This window comes from Haliotis rubra, unplaced genomic scaffold (genome assembly GCF_003918875.1).
Source record: "Haliotis rubra isolate DU_JTF1 unplaced genomic scaffold, ASM391887v1 Scf46, whole genome shotgun sequence".
Classification (NCBI taxonomy): Eukaryota; Metazoa; Mollusca; class Gastropoda; order Lepetellida; family Haliotidae; genus Haliotis; species Haliotis rubra.
The window spans coordinates 65,348-89,795 of NW_025767146.1; the positions used below are offsets into that span (position 1 = coordinate 65,348).

Here is a 24,448-nt window from a genome sequence, read left to right on the forward strand (position 1 = left end):
GGCTTCGTAACAACCACGGCCCTCCAAACAACCGTACAGAACTGTCCCAGTATCTCATTGCAGAATGGCAGACAATACCCTAAGCCTTCTTCCAACGTCTGGTGAACAGTATGAGACAGAGGTGTACTGCTTGTCTTACTGCTCGAGGTGGTTACATCCGTTATTAGTCCAATGTTGGCATTTGAGTTTTCACTTCTGACAGTAGGTCACTTTGACCTTATTGATCAGCAATCACTGACATTCCTGCTGTTTTTGTCGCCCGTTATGGTTATCATGAAATGTTGGCTCGAGTTGTTATATGATCGCTACATTTTACTGTTATTTATATTTGTAGTTAAGGCCATTAAAAGTTTTGACCCTTAACTTGTTTTGAGTAGTATATATGCAAAAGAAATAATAAAATAGAACATTTCAATCATAAATGGGTCCCTCTCTTCCCAGTACTTTGATGAATTTAAAATGTATCCATATTTACCTGATATCATATTTCTCTTTTATTGACTTACATATGTGTATTAACATGATATTGGCATAGTACCTGTACATCATCTATCTGTCTGTACATCACTTTTGTACATATGACATTGTAATCTTGGGAACCAATAAAAAAAGAAAAAGGAAAAAAAGAAAGAAAAAAAGGTATCGGCATCAGAAACAATGCTGTGTTCCTAACCTCAACAGACAACATGTCTGATCATATTCTTACTTGTACTCCACTGATGTCATACCTGCAGACTGTGCTGCTGCAACGACCCCCGTGCCATATCCCGTCATCGCAGCTGTAGACATCGCACCCGCTGCCATGGAGCCTGCTGTAATCCCTGACGCTGTGAACCCCATTCCTGCTAGCCCGGCCCCAAGGGCCCATGGACCCAGTACCGCACCTGCTACTGCTCCACCTGCAACAGCGGGGCCCCAGCACCACGGGTCATCCCAGAAACTCTTCTCCTTGCTCTCTAGAATAAATATTTCATGCATTAGGATTCATATTCCAAATTGGTATTCGGGACTACTGGCAAACAAGGATAAATTGAGCACCGACTTGACAATTGACCCATATTAGCATGTATGAGTTGTTAGCAAAGGGGCCTCAGGTTGCCCGCGATCAAGTGTAGTGCAATGGGTGAAGCACGTGGCCTGTCTCAGCAAACACCGAGTTCGACAGTGGCAGGAATCAATTCCATCGTCATGCAATGCACGTGCACTAGCCTACATCTGCTCTTCCTTTCACAAACCAAATGGGTTTGCTCATTGCCGTGAACCGCCTACTTCTCGTAAACACGTTGTCTGCACCGGTCCAACTTATCCTTGTTTGCCAGCAGGTGGAAAGTCAAGAAGGCGTAGAGTAACAGTTGGTACTTGAAAAAACATAGAATCATTCTCTTCACAATGATTTCAACACTGTCCCCTTATTAAAACCCACAATACCACAATAACATTAATGGTTTTGACATTGGGCAGACATAGTGAATGGTTTAATGTGTTTCATGACTAGCGAAGGGTCTTGCTGCTTTAATCATTTTATCATGACAATACCTTACAACTGATGCTGATTCAACCATGCATACAAACGGAACTTTGACCCTGATGTTCATACGCTGACCTTGACATTGGATTTTCTTACAACCAGGAACAATGTTCACCAAACCTTTCTAGCCAGAAGTATCTCAATCACCGACACTTTCCAGGTCAAAACTGACGACCTAAATTTCAGCCACAAACATGGGAGAACATTCTAGTTCTGGGAGTGTTAGTTTACATTGTCTATGTTCATTATATCACAATAGTTTAAGAATGGAACAATCATTACACATGCCACTTGTATTTTTTTTATAGTTTATCGTCAGAGTGACAAGCGGCGACGGTAAACCCACGTTTCATTGAAAGTGCTCACCTGACCTTGACCTTTAAGGTAGCCGTAACATAAGGCGACAGAAATCTCATCTTGAGGATAATGTTTATAAAGAGGCTTTTAATATCATCCTTTCATATGACAGATTTTTCCCAAGGGGTATTGCCAAAAAACGCGCTCGGTTGAGAAATCCAATTGCGACAGCCATTATCAAATTTGAGCAAACACAATCTGCACCCCCATTTACACCCTGACTTTGTGTCTGAGAGAAGCTGAAGTACCGTCAGTACAGCCGAACATTGTCGTGTGAAGAAGCTGAAGTACCGTCAGTACAGCCGAAACATTGTCGTGAAGAAGCTGCTTCCTAACGGAACATGACAGGTGGTTGTGAGGGTCCACTTACCTGTGCCACGGACGCCAAGACCGCTGATGAGGAGCAGATAACATACGACGTACGTTCGCAACATGTTGTTACAAGTGATTGTAAATAGTCTGTGGTGAAAGACGGCAGAGTTTTAGTAAACAATACTTAACTACAAAAAAGTAAACACATGAAAAATGAAAAAATAAGATGTTCGTTAGCTTAATTCGATGTGAAGAGTTGCGTCCCTTAGGTGACACCCTAATGACCGCATCGGAACATTGAGAGAAGAATTTCACCAGACCACCAAAGATGTCAGAAACTGCGAGCTGAAAACGATTATGCATGGAGACGGGAGGTTGACAAAATTCAACACAATTTCAATAAGGGACAATAGATTCACTAAATCAAATTCAAAATCAATGTATCGACGACTCTGAAACGCTAATCACGTCAGAGATTACGAGGCTTCAGAAACGCAATACACTGATAAAAACAGCAGATTCGTCAGAGGGTTGTTGTTAGACAGTTCGGAATTATTAATTTCCATGGAAGTTCTCCCTCTCCTCCCATACCCCTTTAAATAGTACCGTACACCATTTTTCATCTTTGCAACGTCGAATTTGATAAAGTTGAGAAAGTGGTGTCTGAAACGATGATGCCTGTCGAATATTTGTGTTTACAAACCAACATAAGGAAGAAAATATGCAACTGTTGAGAGTTACTGCAAAACTGATATGAAATTGACCTTGTTTTAAAATTATCAGGTATGTCTATTTGACCTTGACCTTTACACAATGTTCATATCCTTGTTTGTAAACAGTTGAGTTGTATGTTATTTAAGCAAACACTATATATGCATAATGCAAAATGCCAATGTCATATTTGATTCATTCACAATAATCATTGTATATTGTATGACACTTTTCATTTGGCAACAATTGGTTTTATTGAATAGTGACTCTGAGCTCTGAACCAATGTAGCCTGTCTTATTTGTGTTGAAATACAAAAGATACATGAGGAAATAATCAATTTTAGTCCAGATTTGCTGCCAAAGTTATTGCGACCTTGACCTTTGACCTTGAAGATGCTTTATTCACATGTGGTTATCACCTAGGGATCATTATATCATGAACACATGTAAATACTATTGAAAAGCAACATTTAGTTACATAAAAGCCTCATATAATGCATTTCTGTGATACACTTAAAATGTATGGTAACCATGGAAACGCCCTGAATCCCAAGTGTTCCAACTCATCTGAAATGTATTTTGTCAGAAAGCTGGGTATGTGAGGTGTCTTATGATACCAAATACATGGCGTTGAGCTTACACCATACTCAGCAGTTTCGAGGCAAAACATAGCATTTCAGGCAAAAATAGCAAATAGCAAATAAATCGGATTACTGTGACCTTGACCTTTGACCTTGACATTGCTTTATATGGTTCGGTGGAGCAGTGCTTGGATCAGCACATGCATTCTCAAAAATGGTGAAAATACACTTCATAGTGAAAATGTATTCCTTCATATATAGCAGTCATGTTTTCTGAAAAATTGCATGGTCACCATGGGAACGCCCAAATATGTATTTAAAAAGAAAGTAGTGAGATTACCGAGTGTACAGTAATAAACCCATTTAAACTGAAAAGAAGCCCCAGGGAGACCAGATTTCCTGAACCTGGGGAATTAGAGAATCTGACCTTCTGGGTCCACTTGCACAGAATGATCTTATTCTTAGCGCTACAATTATTTCACCACAAGTTGATAAAGTTACAAATATCCGAGGCTTGCCGAGGATATTTTTTACCTTTATCAATGAATGTTGATACATTTAATATCAGAAGACACGTGGGTGAGATTCTTTTTATCATATCCATATCTGAACACGGTTCTGCTTTTAAACTTGCAGTGCAGCGAAACCATAGCATTGTGAGGTCTTCATGTTCATGACGTCATTGCCTTGTCAGGGCATTGTACAAAATCTACTGTCAAAATGATATCCCCTAGGAGATATTGTTTGATCTCACACAAGCAATATCTCTTGTGGAACACTGGTTTGGATGATAAATCTATATTCCAGCAAGACATTGTGTGATACTCGATTCTGACTGGCTGAGAGCTCATCAAAACCGTACTTAAATGGCAGTTTAAGGATCGCTAATCAAAGTGAGTCTCACATTGGCTACTCCTCAGCCAAGGCTTGCTAAATACAATTATTATTCCTAATGCAGGATATTAACCATCCCAAAACACACTCGCGTGATAACGTATCTTCATATTTGCGACTTCATGTCACGCCACGGCCGAGGTGAGTTGATACACCCCTCGGCCATACATCATATTATACTGATGTCCATATATGTATTTTACAACTACGCCTCAGTCCGATTTATCAGCGGCCAGGACCCGCACTTGTCAGACATGACCTAACTACCACTGTGTGTCACTACGCTATTTACATCCATGAAGGATTCTACTACTGATGTCATTCTGTGTTATTATTGTGCAGGCTTATGTATTTCATGCCTCCATATGATATATTTATTCACTGTCTGGAATTAGTATGTATTTTGAGTGATAACAACGATGTTTGTCAGGGACTATTTCTTGTGTACACTCCTGCTTCGTGGCCATTTATAGAAAGTTTGTGTGACTATTCACCCAGATAAACAATGACTTATTACACTTGTTAATGACGATTTTCTGATAACTTTCTTGCTCAGAAGTGTTTTAAAGTGTATTCCATGATGGAAACTAATGAAAATTACACTTGATTGCACTGAATAACGAATTTGATCTGTTTGATATTTCTCAGGTTGCGGTGACCTGTCAAAAAAACATTTACGTTAGGCTGAGTGACTAATCACAAACAGGATGTCCGTTTTTATATCAAAGCCACATATTCATTATATGGTATTTTCCTGCATTCTATGGTAGAAATACATTGTTTTAAGAAATAGAGGACAATATATAACCTGTATTTCCTACATTTGTACCTGCAATATGACAGTCGTTCCGTGTTTTGACATTTGTTGCCGACAATCATTCAAGCAGGGATAATGTACAACACGTTATATAGTCTCCCTGATTCAAGGCACTAATTGACAGTCTGCTGTCCGTTTTCTCTGTTTGCATTTACCAAATATTTTAGCAATCTTGTTAGTGTCCGCATTGTTAAAGGACACATAGGACATCAATTCCTGGATACAGGGAATATTGATGCTACTGTCGCAGGTCCTGGCCGGAGACTGAGGCGTAGTTGATTAAAATCTGTTTATTCTGTAAAATATATATGAACATCAGTTGATGTATGACCGAGGGGTGTATCAACTCACCTCGGCCTTGGCGTGACATGAAGTCGCAAATATCAAAATCGCACATTCTTTACCATTGCACAAATTGCATTCATGGTATGGTATTTACAGTATTTTATATAATATTGCACTTGATATAAAGTAGAATATTATGAGCAGATTAACACCCTGGATGCCGAGGTTTTTTTCAGGCGCACATTTTCATACGCTTTGAAAAGTGAACGTTGTGCGAGAATTGCGCTCGCGTGGTCCTGGATCTACGTACGGCTATAATTTTACACAGAAATGTAGAATATTAAATTTCCTATCCGTTGGTATAATATGAGTGCAACTACCTCTGCGGTTTGAGAAATAGACCGTGCTAAATGTTGTCCAAATTTGTGTTATGCGTTAAAAAACAGTAAATTTCTCCGCTTTTTATCGCGCACCGATAAAAGCACTGTGCTACGATTTTTTTATTTTGGCATCTTTACGGAAAGTGTGTGCGAAGAAAATACAGCCTGATATCTGAACGACATAAGTGTATATGAATTGGATTTATGTGCTTATGCATAACATTATACGCTCAACATTAAAAATGACTCGCAATAAATGTCAAAAATGGATTTTCTTCTACGACGTCACACGACGACAGAGAGGTCATACACGTATAATGATAAGGGGGCATAACTCCGTTATGCTTAACACTAGGTCAATGTAACTCAGATCACATGGAGAGTATTTGTTGTGGATACGGACGCTATATTTTCGGGGTTTTTTGTTCACGGTGAACCAAATTATTCCAATTCAAAGTTCCCCAATGTGAGCGGATACGCTTTGGTAGTTTCACAATATATAAGAAAAGATGACAACGTACTACATGTGAAAGCACGTAATAGCGGTTTGGATGGCCCTATCCGATATATAAGTCAGTTCTTAGATTCCCATATTCTCCTGTTTGTGTAGATGTATTTTGACAACATTTTAGTTGACGTCATTGCTTGTTTTATGCATTTGATTAGTATATATCTCACCTAATTTCCATTAATTGTGTGAAAGGTCTCGAATTCTTTGTCAGAATTAACACTCTTTAGACAAAACATAAAATGACTGGTTTTTCCATTTAAATAGTGTCCTGAACATATCAACAATTAGACAGTTCGACTGTGTATCTTATCATGAGCAACACGCGCACCTGTTTGGCATCAATTTAACGTAAATGAAAAATAACATTTCACAACACCCGAATATTTTGTTTAGGATAAGAATTTTCTTTATTTATAATTATGTAGCTATTTCTCTTCATAAGTATGCAATGGAAGATGCAAAAAAGATAGCTTTTTATATATGGAACTAGTACGTACTATATATTAGAATATGGATGTAAGATTTGTCCAAATTAAGACATGACATGGTTTAAATCGAATATGAATTGATTATATTATCGAAAACAATGATAGTGAATCATAAAACGTTTCCGACAAACGCGCACCTGGCCAATCAATATACATCATTGTTTTCTCTATAAAACGACACAAAAATGTGCAATGAACAAGACAATTCCTTTAAATGTGTGTGCATATACATTTCATAACATACATAAATCATTTTCATTAAATATTATCAGTTTTACTTATAAGGTTTAATCAAATCGCCGTTCATTAACCTGTTCATGTGAAACTGCAATATTAGTTCAAATGCATTGAATATTGTACATCATAGGAACTAAAGTTGTTGCATTTATGGCTACGTTTGATCTTCTAATAATTGTGTAAAGGTTTAGAATATGGTGTACTGCACTAAATGTGTCAATTTCTTATGTAAATATTATTCAAACAATCAAAAACTTTCAAAGAATAAAACACCGTAAACCCTATATGCACGTGTGATATGATATTGGACAAGGCTAAATGTACATACTGGGGTCAGTTTAATGAAAAAGTATCTGAACTATCCGCAAAATATAAATCATAATACTGACAGTGTAATCGGAAGGATTGGGCGATTGTGTTTACTCTTGTTCAACCGACCTTCACCGCAATATTGACCTCTCCTTGACTGGATTGTTGTGTACAAGTAATATCACTCGCAATGATGTTCAGAATGTCATTCTTGCTTACATTAAAGCTTGTGGCAGCTTTACTACTTTGTAAACATGTATAAACGTAGCAAACCTTTATGATGGGCAAGGTGTAAATGGGCCCAGTTGCCCGAACACCTATCAAACTTTCAATTATCCATCCATCCTTCACCGCAAAGAAATTGCCTAATATGTACAACAATGTTGATGTATGACATCACTACCGATGACCTATTTCTTACAAAATGGCGGCTTTGCTGACAACTATACACAGGATTTTGCGAGGACCCTTCCATTGATTCAGGGATCGTTTGTACATAAATATGACATGTAAAAAATCAGAATGATTCTGACTATCTGTGTATTGTTATATGTTTCTATCGTTTTCACTGTAAGTAAGAGAAGAAGCCAGAAATGCTGATAATTACAGTTGTCGTTCTGCGTGATGTTGCCTTCAGTCATGGCGTCACGCTGCACGGAAACTTTGACAATTTCTTATGAATTATCAAATCATTGCATTGTATCTATTCATAATTTCTTATTTCTTAGTACGATACTCTTACCATGCATATCCCAAAGGTATTTAGCCATTGCAAGCAATGAGTAGACGGATGAATGTTGGAAATATTCAGAAAATGCTACGCAGTGTAAAATCGGAATTTGTCTTTGTTTACATTTCGAACCAGCGCAGTCTTTCGAGCACAGCGTTCGTTTTCACACCCAATATGTTTCGTCTCATTTTATCTGGACAGTTGGTATTGGTGACAAAGACACCATACAATAGATATCTTATCAATATTACGATATCGCGAACCTTTATGATAATACGAAAGTATACAGAAAAGATACATTCCTGTAAAATATATAAGAACATCAGTTGATGATGTATGACCGAGGGGTGTATCAACTCACCTCGGCCGTGGCGTGACATGAAGAGGCAAATATGAAAATGCCTACGTCACGGAACAGGTAATGCACGCGATGTCACGGAACAGGGAATGCACGAGATACTACTGGTATTACAACCAGAGTGAGAGAAGAAGCGCTCGTAAATGAGCAGAGAGGAATGAAGTTAGAGATACGCAAATGTATGGGGAAATACATCCGGCGACACTACACTGGGCCTAAGTTGTCAATGGTCTTAGCATACATTTGACGTACAAAATGTCGTCCCGTCGCTTGGCCTGAAAATATCGTTGCCCTTATTCTTGTTATATCACACGCTAGCACAAATCTCATTTGTCCAACATGTTCCATCTTTTCGGACACTTTATATCACATAAGGACAATACCATATGATAAAGGATGATGCCTATAAATACGATCACTGGTTAAGGCCTAGGTCATTCGATTCAATTCGATTCATTCGATTTATTCGATTCACTCGGATCACTCGATTTAAGAAATACACTTCGCTCTACCACCATGTATAGTGTAATAAAACACACTTTCGCCCTGAACTATTATAGCGTCCGAGTGCTTTAACGTTATAATAGTTCAGGGCGAAAGTGTGTTTTATTACACTATACATGGTGGTAAGGCGAACTGTATTTCTTTTCTAAGATGCCAAATTTAATACTTTCTAAAGATAATTACGATTAATTTAAGGCAGAAAACAAACGTCGGTGACCTAAATTAAGAATCCTCGCACAGGGCTAACTGGCGCGCTGTTCTATTGATGTGTCTTCCCCCTACGTTAAGACGAACGTTACCAGAAAAAAACAAATGATAACAGTTTGATGACGGTTTACGTTCGGATTAAATATCTTCTTTGAATTATTTTAATTACATCTGTCATTAACGTAAACCATATGGGGCAATATGAACGTTGCATTTCTACTACCAGCGTAAGTTTAGATCAGTACATCCAGAGGAAGTTGAGTAGTCAAGCGACATTCCACAATTGCATTGTGGGAATGTACATATTACGAACGTTACCGTGTCGCAGAAAACTTGTGAGTCGAAATGAGACATTTTAACCGTCGTAAAACATAAACGTAATGTTTCCACCAGTGATGTTAGCTGCGTGAAGCAACAGCAAACCAAGAAACGGGATGCAACGGTGTAGTTTACTGTAGGAGGCCGTACGAGGCGATGACAACTGACATGCATCGTGACGTCGCTTACATTGTGACGTAATGTAAAGATGGTTCGATTACGAGGGGGCAGACTAGAATGGCGCAGTGACGGGATAACGTCATTCAATTGTTACGTCATCAAAAAACTATACCTTTATTGTCTGATAATGTATTTTTTTTCCGATTGTTCTAACCGCTAGGCATCTTAGAATTAGATACAATAAGACATTCAGAATGACTAAAGGCCCCTTCTCTTATTTTTACCTGGCACCTCTACTGACTTAGATTTATCAACATAACTGCCAGTGGCGAATCCAGGGGTGGGGGTGTTTTCAGGGAGTTCGGACCCCGCCCCCACCCCTGCCCCCACCCCTGGAAAGTGACTTAAGACCACATTGAATTTTTTTTTAGTATATAAGTAATCAGTTTCGGACATCAAAGCATTCCTAAGGAGAACAATAGCATTCCTAAGGAGAACAATAGCATTCCAGGGGAGAACAATAGCATTTTTTAAGGAGTACTCCTACATACCAAAGGAGTTTTCAGAGCACATTCCATAAATTCCAGCGAGAACAATAGCATTTTTCAAGGAGCGCTCCTACATACTCAAGGAGCTTTCAGGAGCACATTCCATAAATTCCAGGAGCTGTCCTTTGAACCTATTCCATGACATCATTATATAATGAGATTACTCATGCTGACTGGAATGTGTATTGAAATGTTATGAATAGGAACCAAGCAAATTTGATATATTGAAATTAAATTTGAAATGGGTGGAATGTTGCTCATGTCTATAAATTCATAGCTGATTCTAACCGCTTTCAATAAGTGCTTGGTACCATAAATAATATGTTCATTAAGTAGTACATCTTATTTGTTAACACTTGTTAGCTAGTCTGTCGTACAGACCCTGAAGCAAATATATCCAAGAAAGCCCACGCAAGTCTAGAAAATGTGGCAAGTCTAGATTTCCTCACCTTCTGAAAATGAAGAAAGTCTCAGGGCTCCTTTTCATTATATTATATTATTATTATTTTTATTATGAACTTTTTTCAGTAAAATATGTTCATTTTGGAGACTAGTTGTTAGTCTAACTTGTAAGCATGCATCACTTCTTACGTTATATTCCATCAGAATTCCAACCTAGAAATGCAGCAGTCTATTTCCTTTTATATGTAATATCAATGTTCAAACCATGGCCATATAGCTTCTTTGGAAATAACATATTGTTTAAATCAAATAGTTTGAAAAGAAGTACAAACATATGTCAATATGAATGGAAGGCTTAGCCTGGTGAGTCACGCAGACTGGAATGTCAGTTACTGAAATTGAAAATATTCACCCAAACGCAACCGTCCACGTTAAAGTGGGACGAAAGTTGGGTCATCTCGCCTCAAAGTTGTGTTTTGGCGCTACACTCCAGCGGATCGCAATTTGTTCAATCTAAGATATACTACCCATCAAAAGCTTAAACTCACTAGTGAAAATTAAGTAAAAATACAGGTAAATGGTACCTGCGGCAAAGATTAATTATTTACAAAACCCTGCAAGATATCATTACACAGCCAACTTGCATGAATTCGATATGGGTCATGCTTCTACAAAACAAGGTCATTTCCGATTTCCGTAATTCTGCAACAAACATAACTCTCTGAGATTGGAATGTGTATTGCATGTCAACTGAGTATTTCTCTACTCCAGCAGGTAAAGGGTTAACAGAATGTATGAAATACAGCTCACCTTTTCTAGCTCATTGTACATGTCTGCATATGAATATAATTCTGCAGTATACAAGCAGGTCAAAATTAAGACTATTCTCTGCAAGAAATGAAATATCAAATGCTCAATGGATGAGAAATGTTACTTATAAGTCAATCAATTCTAACAATTTGTACAAAGTTTCAATTACATACCTTCAACTGAACAACATAGGGTTTGCAGAAACACCGTTCCTGGTCTTGAATTGATAACACTTTTTTCACTTTGCTTTTAAGGATAGGTATAGTTTCACACAACTGCTTATCATTCAGCTGAATCACACGCCCGGCAGAGATGTGTGCGTTCACCTGTACCTGTGATATTTTTATACCAACATAAAATAAAATCACGTATATCTTCAATGTCTTACCACTTTATTTTGAATGTTTAATGGTAGACGCTATTCAGAAAATGTCACGATTTATATTACACTATATCATGACTTACAATTCCTTTGAATTTTCAGTACACATATTCTATTAAAAATGTCACGATTAAGGTTTGCAAACTTTTTTGTTTGCAGACAAATAAGAAAGTATACCATATGACCTCGTTACACAATTTCTGATTATTGCATTGTATTGCAATAGTTGTGCCACAAACTATTTTATTGATACTTCATCAACTACAACCTTTATATTAAACTGAGGTCAGATTTAGTTTCATGTGTTTTCTGTGGAAGGTTATTTAGTATGTATGTAACTCATTAATAGCTAGGGGCGGTGGGGTAGCCTAGTGGTTAAAGCGTTGGCTCGTCACGCCGAAGACCCGGGTTCGAATCCCCACATGGGTACAATTTGTGAAGCCCATTTCTGGTGTCCCCCGCCGCGATTTTGCTGGAATATTGCTAAAAGGGGCGTAAAACCAAACTCAGTCAGTAAGTCAGTCATTAATAGCTAAAGATATGCATGGCGTAACAAGTCAGCCAAGTCATGGTTGGGTGTATTGTTCTCATGCACTGATACATTCAGCCATCTCAGCCTTCATTAAAGCAAAACAATGGATAGTATAAAAACGTAGTAGCCATTTCCAAATAGGGAAGTGCTGACACAGAAAGGAATGTGTATTCACGTGACAAGCTCACTGTGTGGTCATTGTTGAGATGTTATTATAGATCATGAGCCACAACTGACTAGTGTAGGGGCTGCGACTTGACACTATTGAAAAGTGATGCCGTGTGTCAACAACCTGTTTGTGAGCTTTTTAGGTAGATAGCAGAATTCGAAGAACAGCATTTTGCAAAAATATGAAATTATCTAAGCTGTAATCGTTTTGTGTTTTCTTCACACGAAACATTCGAGTTCAACAACACCACCTGGATGTATTGTAGGAATAGTTTCATTGGTAAATACTTTAGGTTTTTCTGCTTATTTGGTCAAAGCTTCTTTAACTTGCTTTGTTGTTACCTCTCGGTAGTTATGTAAAGTGCATGAACACTCATACACACGCAATGTCTGCATGACATTAAGGTTAGACGTGATGACAGATGCTAATACACTAATGCTATATTAACTTAGACTCTTCATTCAGCCAAAACATGGCGTAGCAGACCTTTCCATATAAGGTTATGCTACTACTTGATCACCCGATCCAGAGCGGGGGCGGTCTTGTGAAAAGACAATTACACTGGTGTCAGCAATATATATATTTATATTCGGGGGTTCGGGGGCGGTGGGGTAGCCTAGTGGTTAAAGCGTTGGCTCGTCACGCCGAAGACCCGGGTTCGAATCCCCACATGGGTACGATGTATGAAGCCCATTTCTGGTGTCCCCCGCCGTGATGTTGCTGGAATATTGCTAAAAGCGGCGTAAAACCAAACTCAGTCAGTCAGTATCAAGATCATATTGTTTTGAACAATAGGATTGCTGAAACATATTTACAATGTGTATGACACCACAGAAACATGAATTAAAAACAACGAAACAAAAATTGCAACAGACCTTTTATTAAAGGTCACATGCAACGTAAAACACAACTTTGCAGATTCTGATACCTTTCGGTATGGACTTACCGAAACAAATCGTCAAAAATGCAAATTCAACTTATAAAGTTGAAAAATAACGCGATGAAAAAAACCGCGCGAAATCGGAGTTCAAACGTTTCACTAATTTTCCCCCGACTTTTCTGGGGAAAACGGGTTTCAACAGCTGGGCTGCGCTCATAGCACGTGCGCAGTGAAATAGGTTCGCGCAGCTTGGAAGCGGGTTGTCCGGTGAATACTCGGTGAAGGCTTTGGTGTGAGCTATTTTTCTAATGATTTGTTGATATCTCACAGGCGCGAGCTTTTTATATGTTATGACAGTAAATAAACTGTTTATATAATTTCATTTGTCTATTTCACCACACGTTCTTCTTACCGAGTCACTTTCTCAGTTCGATACTTAAAAGCAATGTCATTATTTAGCGTTGACAGAATTTCTAACTGTGATATAGATATGTCGTTGTCACAGACAAAACTCAATGTCTTGTTTTATTGACACCTGTTTGTCTGCCTGCCTGTCTGCTAATGACAATATTCAATACACAGCTGCTATCACTGACCACATGCAATTTGAACTTAACACCAATCAGGCTATACACCATAAACAAAATGCATTGATTTATGGCCCGAGTTCGGTCTCTGTCACATTATGTAATTACACAGACAGGTAGGTGTGATACTTGAACACATGCCATGTTATGATGTCTGTTGATTGCAAAATGTTATACACAAAAAATGAGCATGTATTTACAAAACCCAACATCTCTATATATACACACACAATAGCCGTCAGGGCATCTGCAAATGAACCAGCCGTTACACTTGAGTGCACACCCACCCGCTCTGACTGGGTTCGGTATCCCGGCTGCTTCGTTTCTTGGGAAGTAAACCGAAGTACACAATATTGCACTTTTGATTTGCGATTGTACGCTTATAATTTTGTTTATATGTTTTTTCATAACCAGCAATGTAAATTATATGTCATGAATAAGTGATAATTGTGTTTTAATTATGTTTGATTTTTTGGTTGCATGTGACCTTTAACAACATAAGGTGTCATTCTTCACAAGTGTAGGATTCAAGGGATTTTTCACAAGAAAAAAAGCAATCTTTTGGTTCAATGATTTTAAAGCTTGTATTGTGTTTTAGTCTTAACATGAAACATGAAACAACTCAGATACAGCAGGTATAGAACAGAGAAGACTATCGCTTAGCGGCATTTATGCCACAGAAAGATGTTTGTGTCCTGGGGGGTCCCAACTTGGCTGCTCTCCTGATGTATAGGACCAAGTGTTTCTTTGATAGGGAGCTGTTGGTGTCATTTCGAGAAAACTGTTTTGTCTTCTTGGCAGGTTGTGTTTTTAATATGTGGATAAGTCCACATCTCTTCCTTCCTTTATGTCGGCTTGGTTACAGATTCTTCTGTGTCATTATTATGGGATGATAAAATCTCGACTGAAGGGTTGTAACGCAAGACAAGGATTTTATTCTTGCTGACCCTCATCATCATCATCATCATCAGTATCGTCATCGGCAGCCATGACAGATTCACTGTCACTTTCTACTTCGGGCATATCTATACGAGTCAGAATGTCTTTCATGATAGTTTTCATGAAACGGGTTATCTTGTTTTTGATGATAGATTGATCAGTGCCAGGGTCCATATCACTCAGGCTGTCTAGGTTGGGTTGAAATAGAGGTGCCTGTTTAAAGTATTGAGTGAACTCTATGACATTGTTAAGGCTATTGGCCAATTCATTTCCCCATATCTGTTTCATTTTTCTGTCAATCCAATCTTCTGTTCGACCCTGTTGTCTGTACTTTTTCCTTTTGAGTTTCATCACGTCATGGTTGATGTTGTACACACGATTCCAGATGCGTTGTAAACCCACACTTTGCCACTCCTCCATGTCAGTGCTTGAAGGCTTCCCACGACATTGTTTTCCAGCAGAACCTCCTCCTTTCTGTACAGGAAGTTGTTCCTCGCCTTCACTGTTGTCGTCACTATCATATCTGAGACGTTTCCTCTTGGATTTCAAACTGGTGTTTGCTGGACACCATGTTTTGATATGTCACTGTAGATCATGCATATTGTCTATCAATACGCCGCAGTCGGTACACGCAGTGGCCATGGTGAGAGGTCCTGTGTCGTCACTCGAGATGAATGCTGTTTCAGCTTCGTTGTCAAAGCTAAGAGATCTTTCTTTGGATGTGTGATCAGCACACATGTCGGAAGCTGTCTGAACGTCTAATAGTGGAGAGACCTCTTTTACCTGTTTTTGTTGCAAACCACTCTGTTGATCAGATGTATTGAGGTTGGTTTTCAAGAGATTGACATGGAGTCTATTTTTTTCACTTGTACTAGGTTTGAGATCCACTGTGATGTGTCCATAAGGTGTTTCAACAGCCTTTTCATAAAGAGTCATAAATCTACTAATGTCGTTAGGAAATATCCTTCTGGCAAATAACTTCACCTGCTGTCTGTCCACTGGTGAATTGAAAAGTGTTACATAATGTGAATTTAGAGCAATGTCACGAGATTCCTTACCTCTTGGGAAGAGGTTTTGCAATAGCAAAAAGATAATAACATTTTTGTGGTGGGAGGTTTCAGTAAACAGACGGGAAATCCGCTTATCGTTTCAGACAGAAAATCATCCAACACCATCATGTTCTGGTTGTGGGCATCAAAGTAGTTTTCATCTTCGATATTGTAAGGTATTCCTTTCACAAAACGTACTTGGGGTAAAGTTTGAAGAATGCTATCGTAAAGAGGTTGCCACACAGTATAACACCAGACTATACAGTCAGGTTGAGGTTGAATGAATCCATGTCTTAATAGGTTGAAGACAAACACTGACTTTCCACATCCACTGGGTCCGACGATGATGCCATTGGAGGGAATCAGAAATTTGAATCGTTCGTGCTTCTTGTGCTCCTCCTGAGGAGGAGGAGTAGGAGGAATTTGTTTATCCTGAGACGGAGAAAGTTGTTTATCCTGAGGAGGAGGAGGAGGAGGAGGAGGAGTTGTTTATCCTGAGGCGGAGAAAGTTGTTTATCCTGAGGAGGAGGAGAAGGAAAATGTTTATCCTGAGGAGGAGGAGAAGGAAATTGTTTATCCTGAGGAAGAGGAGGATGTAACTCTTGAATTGATCCATGCATATGCATCTGCTTCTGATGTCTTTGTGAATTATCTTTTCACGTAAATCTCTTGTCACAGTCTGGACAGGTGGTAGTAAGCTCCATAGTGATGTAACAAGAGTGGGTGATTACAGCCATGTTACGTTAAAGGCAGCTTTAGTCCGTTTCATAATGATATTGGACACAGGTTGTATTTTCAGTGCAGTCTTCTTTTTGCCCTTCACAGTTGCCCTTCTTTTTTTCTTGTTAGATATAACCTGTCTATTCAGCGATCCCATTGCTTTTCTCTGACGCGTTTTTGTTGACTTGCTCTTGCCAAACTTTGTGAACATGGGTGTAGGGCCAAATATATCCCCAGAAGCTCTCCTCATGTTGAAAAATGACGTCTTATCCGTCAGCAGGCAAGAGTGAAATGCCAGTCATTACTTACTTCAGTTTAGTATTATTCTACTTTCTTACTATGCAGGATATTTTTGCAAATGATATTTGCATTTGTATATTTTTCTTATACCCAACAGACCTCCGTGGTGTAGTGGTTAGAGCATCCGCCCGGAGAGCGGAAGGTCGCGGGTTCGATCCCCGACTGCGTCATACCAAAAGACGTTAAAATATGGTACTTGTTGGTCCCTGCCTGACGCTCGGCATTAATGGGTACAACAAGGACTGGTCGGCTCGGAGTCAGTATAAAGTGTCTGAGTGGGGTATTCATGCTTCACTGCGGCATGGTATCTCAGTGGGCTAGCACTATAAAACCAGCTTAAGTCTGGGCTAGTACAAGCAGCCGCACATACACATACACACGCATGCACGTCGTCATATGAGCGAAATATTCTCAAGTACGACGTAAAACCCAATTTCACCTCACATCTTATACCCAACAAAACATCATTTTGATCTAAACTACTTTTTTTTCCATTTTTTTCCACATATATCAATAGCATCATTGACAACTGAAACAAGAATGTGTACAGTATTTGAAGTAGTGACAAATATATTGAGATACAAAAGTGTCATTCCATATAATGAAAACTCCAGTTGGTTTTACATTTGCATAAGAGATAATACAAACAATAGAAGCCACATACATTTGAATCTACAGATTGTAACCGTTCACCATTGTGCAAGTAAGATTTAACATAAGACTTTAGATAACTATCAAATACAGCATCAACTGGTTCTGCTAAACTATCAAACAGTTCTGCTCTAGTTCCTTTGGAATACATAGCCACCCAGTGGCGACCACTCTTTTGTCTGCTGTCTGTATTCACAATGACACCCACTCCTTTCTTCAACAGTGAAGGTGTGAGTGTGGGTAAAGTATCTTTAGCATACACTCCCAAGACATGTCTCTGTAAGACTGAATCACACTGTATGGCACATTGCAATTCTGAAGCTTTCATGTTGATGATTACTTGATATACACATTCCTTGCCTTATCAATTTCTATGATAGAGTTTCTTTCACTCATGATGACACAACTCAAAGTTTTGGTGAGAGCTGATTTGAATTCAATTTCAAGTCTCACATTTCCCGATTTCACCAGATTGAGATATTCAGTTCCTACTTCATCCTTTAAATCTATGTTTGACTGGTTTGTGTAAACTATAAGCATCTTGGTTGTTCACAAATCGTTCCACCTTTCCATAGCTTGATACTATGGTGACTCTTTTTCTTCAATTCATCACGCAGTTTGGAGGGTCCATAATAAGCGCCCGGATTGTGAGGGTCATAATAATACTTTTCTAATGCTTTTTGCTGTTTCAACTCACTGCTTTTCTTTTGGGAACTCATGTTGTACTGAGGAGAATGTGACTTACTAAACAATATATATAACATAAAACACATTTGGTTTGATTATTTATTCATTCCACCACTATCCCCTATTACAATTCACAAAAGTGTGTTACAGTACATAATGATCATCACCATGTTACAAAGCATGATTAAAACACCTCTGAATTTACACCGATAGGATATGTCCTTCAAAATCTTGAGATAACATGTCTTCCATCATCCCCTCTGGATCATAGTCACACAAACAGTCAATAAGTTCATTACAACACACGTGACACTGGACTTTTCCACTATTGCAACTCACGTGACGCAGCATAGTATTGTGACGACAAATGCTACAATTTCGTTGAAAAGGAGTAAGTTTCTCTTCTTCATATGGATCTTCCGCTGTTAAATCACCTGCGACATTCATCTCCATGAGTTGTTTCTCTTGCTGTTCAATGTCTTCCATGAGTTGAGTGTAATCCAACCACAAGTCATTTAAGGTGGACTCTTTGCCACTGGTTTGCTCTCGTTCTCCTTCACTTTTCTAGTTTTCTTAGCCTTAGGAAGAGATGCGATGGGAGATTTTTGCTTTCCGTTCTCTGAATTCTCGTTGGCAGATGTGGCAGCAATTTTCATGTAATCCAACAGCAAACTCAAGAGAGCGGGCGATACTGATGGCAGTTTCTCTTCTAAGGTCTTCATTCGCTCTGCCATCTCGGTGTATGTGGTTTTGTACAACTCACTTGTTCGCATCATAGTTTCATGCAAATGTACCTGAGTATTCACAATATCCTTCACTTCTTGAAACACACTAGTAAGTAACTGGTCTGTTGAGAAGCCTATACGTCTCATGTCCAACACCTTCTGCGCCATATTGATTGCGAGCAGAAATGCTTTTCCAAAACTCTTCTGGTCTATGATAGCAATGATAACTGATTTGAAATGTCTTATAGTGGAAGGTGCAACATGGGATTGTGTAGTGCTTGTGCTGTCTGATTGGATGTAGAGTGGTACACATGCTGTCTGATTGGTTGGTTAACAAGACACGATAAATGGAATGCCAAACAACACAAATATTTAAAAGATGTAGGTGGCCAACATTCCACCCATTTCAAATTTAATAGCAATGATTTCAATATATCAAATTTGCTTGGTTCCTATTCATAACATTTCAATACACATACCCATCTCCGTGAGTCATGATGTTAAATAAAGACGTCACTTAACTCTTTACCGGCTGGTATAGAACCAAAGTGTAGGCTATCATTGTATACAATAGGGTTAAGGGTTTAAAGGACAGCTCCTGGAATTTATGGAATGTGCTCCTGAAAACTCCTTTGGTATGTAGGAGTACTCCTTAAAAATGCTATTGTTCTCCCCTGGAATGCTATTGTTCTCCTTAGGAATGCTATTGTTCTCCATAGGAATGCTTTGATGTCCGAAACTGATTACTTATATACTACTGGTGTGCACTCAAGTGTAACGGCTGGTTCATTTGCAAATCCACCTCACGGCTCATTGTGTGTGTATATTTAGAGATGTTGGGTTTTGTAAATACATGCTCATTTTTCGTGTACAACATTTTGCAATCAACAGACATCATAACATGGCATGTGTACAAGTATCACACCTGCCTGTCTGTGTAATTACATAACGTAACATAGAACGAACTCGGGCCATAAGTCAATGCGTTTTGTTTATGGTGTATAGCCTGATAGGTGTTAAGTTCAAGTTGCATGTGGTCAGTGATCGAAGTTGGTTTAAACATATTTGTATTCCGTCAATGCAGAAACCTGGATAGGCGAACAAGCCAAGTGCCTTATATAAACGCCGCTCCAGTCCACGGTTCCAATATAGCTGGATACATATTCGAAATAGTCCGACAAGAAAAGAATAATACTGAGACAAATTACACTCAGAAAAATGATTGAATAATAAATATTTGGTTATGGTGTTGGTTGTGCCCAGCAACGAAAAGAGCTGCCGCAGAACATCAAGTTATATCAATCTTGTCTTGCATTGAATATACACGTATATGTAGAGGTGATAATCACTGGAAGCGCTTACTTTTAGAAATGAACTGGTGTAATGAGTTGAGAATGTCACAATTTGTTGAGTTATCCAATGCGCCGTTACCGTATAAGGTAGTTTTCACATCGTATCCTTGAATATAAAAATACACCGTTGTTCTTAAATTTTGATAGTTCCGACATGTAAAAAGGTAGTGAATGACGTCTTCGTTATAATGACCACATGAGCACTTAGCTGTTACTGATATATGTCGATTATATCTGTCTGCGTTCAGATCACTACAGCCGAGCTTGAGGCGACAATGGATGATTTGACAAAATCTAGTCCCAAAATTTAAATCAAAGTAGTTGTCAGTTTCTGTTGGATTTATCATGGTTTTAAACTGCCTCACGGAAATAGCGTTAACAGCTCCATCGGGCAATGAATTCCACGACATAATCGCGCTCGGTAAAAATGATTGAGAATATCTTTGCGTCCTACAGTTAGTAGTTTGAATGGAAGTACTATCTCTAATATTATAGTTGCTTTGTTGAAATACTCTACCTGGTACAAGATCATTTAGATAATCAGGAGTCAGACGATGATACAGAGCGATATCGTCTTTGTTTCAGTGTGCTATAATTGGTTTCCTTGGATATTTTATCATGACTGGTGCCACGAACCGCTCCGCATATAGTTCTTAATGCGTCTAAGTGTAAGTTTTCCAGTAAAATCGCCTGTTCAATCGTACAATTATCCCATATATGATCGAAGTTGTGTATTGAATATTGTCATTAGCAGACGGGCAGGCAGACACATAGGTGTCAATAAAACAGACATTGAGTTTTGTCTGTGACAACGACATATCTATATCACAGTTAGAAATTCTGTCAATGCTAAATAATGACATTGCTTTTAAGTATCGAACTGAGAAAGTGACTCGGTAAGAAGAACGTGTGGTGAAATAGACAAATGAAATTATATAAACAGTTAAATCGGTAATCTACTGTCATAACATATAAAAAGCTCGAGCCTGTGAAATATCAACAAAACATTAGAAAAATAGCTCACATCAAAGCCTCCACCGAGTATTCACCGCACAACCCGCTTCCAAGCTGCGCGAACCTATTTCACTGCGCATGTGCTATGAGCGCAGCCCAGCTGATGAAACCACTTAACAAGTATATTTTATGCTGCGTTACCTAATTACATCGCTATGCGTAGACCGCAACCTAGGAACCAACAATAAGAACATTTGTACTGACAATATGCATGCCGGAGTCTCCCATTGGCTACTCCTCAGCAGTGTAGATGTTATCTACAGGACAGGACTGTGGGGCTAAGGTAGACTGACGGTTAGTCCCTGAATCTGTATAATTTGGATAATAACAAATAGACTCATTTAAATTGAAAAGGAGTCCTTGTGAGTTGGGAGATTCTGAACCTGGGAAAATCTAGACTTGCTTCTTTTAGGGCTTAAAGGGCCACTGATGCAGAGCGATTAATGTTTCCAGCCAACAGTCTAATTACGAAACCTAGCTGCAAATTGGTCAGCCCCTGCTCCCTCGACCGTGACGGACACGGGGTATGGGCTGCTGTCCACTGTGGCAGAATTTCTTCAACCTAATCAGTGGGACATTAGGAAGGGGTCTTCTCGTTCACCCAGCAGCTAAGGGGATTAATAGTTATGCTAAAACACAAAACGTGCTAGATAAGAGAGAATGACCCCCTATGATAATAAGGGTGGATACCCATAAGATGCCGTTTTTTGAAAATATCCCCTACAGTTCTTGTCTGATTTATAAAGTATCCCAGGCAGTGTAGGCTTTTTCAGATTTTCAAATGTTTGGATGGTATAGTGACTGATCCAATTTGATCCTATTTCTTCGTTTTTACCTGGATATTTAATCGTGTACAAATATGATGTCTATTACGTATGCTATGATATCAAAAACACACATTTGATATATTTGAATCCATAAACTAAAAAACCCACTTTGCCATTGCTAAATGAAATCTGAAATTTTACTGAGGTACTTAGGTATATACAGTTTTTAACGAAGTACACAGCAAATGCTGTTCGTATCCTCAAAACAGTGTCGGCCCATAAGTTTTTTTCAGACAATCAAACTTGCATGCAATACAGCGATTACTACTCTCTTGCTGTAACCCTTGTTTGGTGGTAAACCTACACGTTATTTGTCATCATGCACTTGATGGTCAGTTAATGAATTTATAACAGGTATTATTAGTGATAACACTACTCAGATTACCCGACAAAGGTTCCCATTTGGCATTTCTTGTGTCTGGAGTAAATACTCATCATTAGAAATTGAGGTCTGATGTGGCAAATGTATTACATCTTATGTAATATGCGAATGGAAGTGCAGCAAGAGAAATTATCAGCTGAGTTTCAAAACAAGCATCGATCAAAGGATTAACTGATAATGGAATAGAATCTTTATTTCGTTGTGGATGTACATGGCTAGATTTTGTAATATATTTTGACTTTTACTGCTTATAAGGGTAGAGAATTTTTATGATGCTTGGATGGATATAGTAATATCTTTTAATGTATTTACAACGTATTGAATTATATGATGGACAGATGAGGAGAAAGTGATATTCATCTTCAATTTCATTTAAACGACAAAGTGTACATATTCTCTCTTCTCTTTTAACATTTTTATATCTGCCGCTTTCAATCAACAAATCGTGAGATGAACATCAGAATCTTGCTAGTGATCGCCTAAATTTCTTTATATTAACACATGATAAGTATACTTCATTGAATAGATCTTTTTTAAATTTTGAATAGTAAAAACATTTACTTGACAAAGATATTTTCTCACACCATGTTCGAAGATATATGTCTTTGAGTCTTATGGTTAACGACTGCATGAATGACGTATGTTTACTGTTAATTTCCATTTATCGCAGTAATGTTCAAGTTCATTTATTTGATTTTGGAGGCCACTAACGGTGCTTGAAAACAACACAACGTCGTCTGCAAACAACAGAAGGAAGATTTTAACTATTTCTGGATGAAGTTGTATACCACTTGAACAATTAGTTTCGATTTGAACAGTAAGCTCATTGATGAAAAATGAAAACAGGAATGGACTAAGTATACATCCTTGCCTTACACCAAGTTGTAATTCCAACGTTTCCGAAAATTCTTGATTATTTTTAACACATGCCTTCACGTTCTCATACATATTAGTCAAAAGTTTACTCATTTTGTTACTGAGACCATGACATTGAAATAGAGACCAAAGCTTGTTGCGTTGGACAGAGTCAAAGGCTTTCGCAAAATCTACAAATAGGGCATATACTTTTCCTCCTTTTAAATTCAAATATCTCTGTATTATACTTTGTAAAATAAACATGTTGTCAACAGTGGTATATCCATGTCTAAATCCAGCTTGAGATTCATTTATCTCATCCATTGTACCTCCCCAGCTTACAAGTCTCTTATTAACTATAAAAGTGAACTTTTACTAAATATACTAAGTATATTAACTAACTATAGTTATTTGGGTTATTTGCACCACCATGTTTATGGATCGGAACAATGATACCAAACGTCCAACAGTGTGGGAAAGTACCATTTTCCAATATGATATTAAATAGTAGTTCTAGGTATGGTGCGATAAGGTAGGACGAGCGTTTAAAGAATTCTGATATCATGCCATCAAATCCTGGTGATTTGTTTGATTTAAGATTGTCAAATACTTTCAAAAATCTCTTCTCTAGTGATTGGTGAATCAAGTATATCTGCCGTAAGTTCTGAATTTTGCCGGCTCAGGTTGGTCTGCTCTGTATAGTCATGATAATCATGGTCATTTTTATAATCTACTGTTTGAACACCACAAAAGAGTTGCCCAAAGTGTGCCAACCAATCCCCAGATAGCATTCGGACGTTGGCCCAACGTTGGCAATGTTGGCAAAACTGGGTCGTGTATCTGAATATTGTTTTGCCTTACTTGATGGTTAGTTAAACGTTTATGTTCAGACCAGAAATGTTTGGAATTAGATATTCTATTTTCTATTGTTATACGTTTTTCTCTAAAATAGTCAATACGTTTTTTCTTGCAAAGTGCATTATATTGGTT

General features: G+C 38.3%; 1 protein-coding gene across 1 annotated transcript; it reads right to left on the reverse strand.

Moving 5' to 3' along the window:
- Window positions 1-702: 702 nt before the first annotated feature.
- On the reverse strand, window positions 703-23,279 carry LOC124290182. The gene is made up of 4 exons (XM_046726878.1): window positions 23,252-23,279; window positions 11,650-11,653; window positions 2,256-2,344; window positions 703-956 (listed from the first exon to the last, which is right to left on the reverse strand). The coding sequence occupies exons 1-4, from the start codon at window positions 23,262-23,264 to the stop codon at window positions 703-705; spliced, it is 360 nt and encodes a 119-aa protein (XP_046582834.1). The 5' UTR covers window positions 23,265-23,279.
- Window positions 23,280-24,448: the final 1,169 nt, after the last annotated feature.

What these genes read in the sequence shown, in the direction of transcription:
- LOC124290182 (XM_046726878.1), bottom strand. An exon ending in TCTTGGCGTCCGTGGCACAG is followed by an intron (nt 957 to 2,255) that starts GTAAGTGGACCC and finishes TATTTATTCTAG; the next exon opens with AGAGCAAGGAGAAGAGTTTC.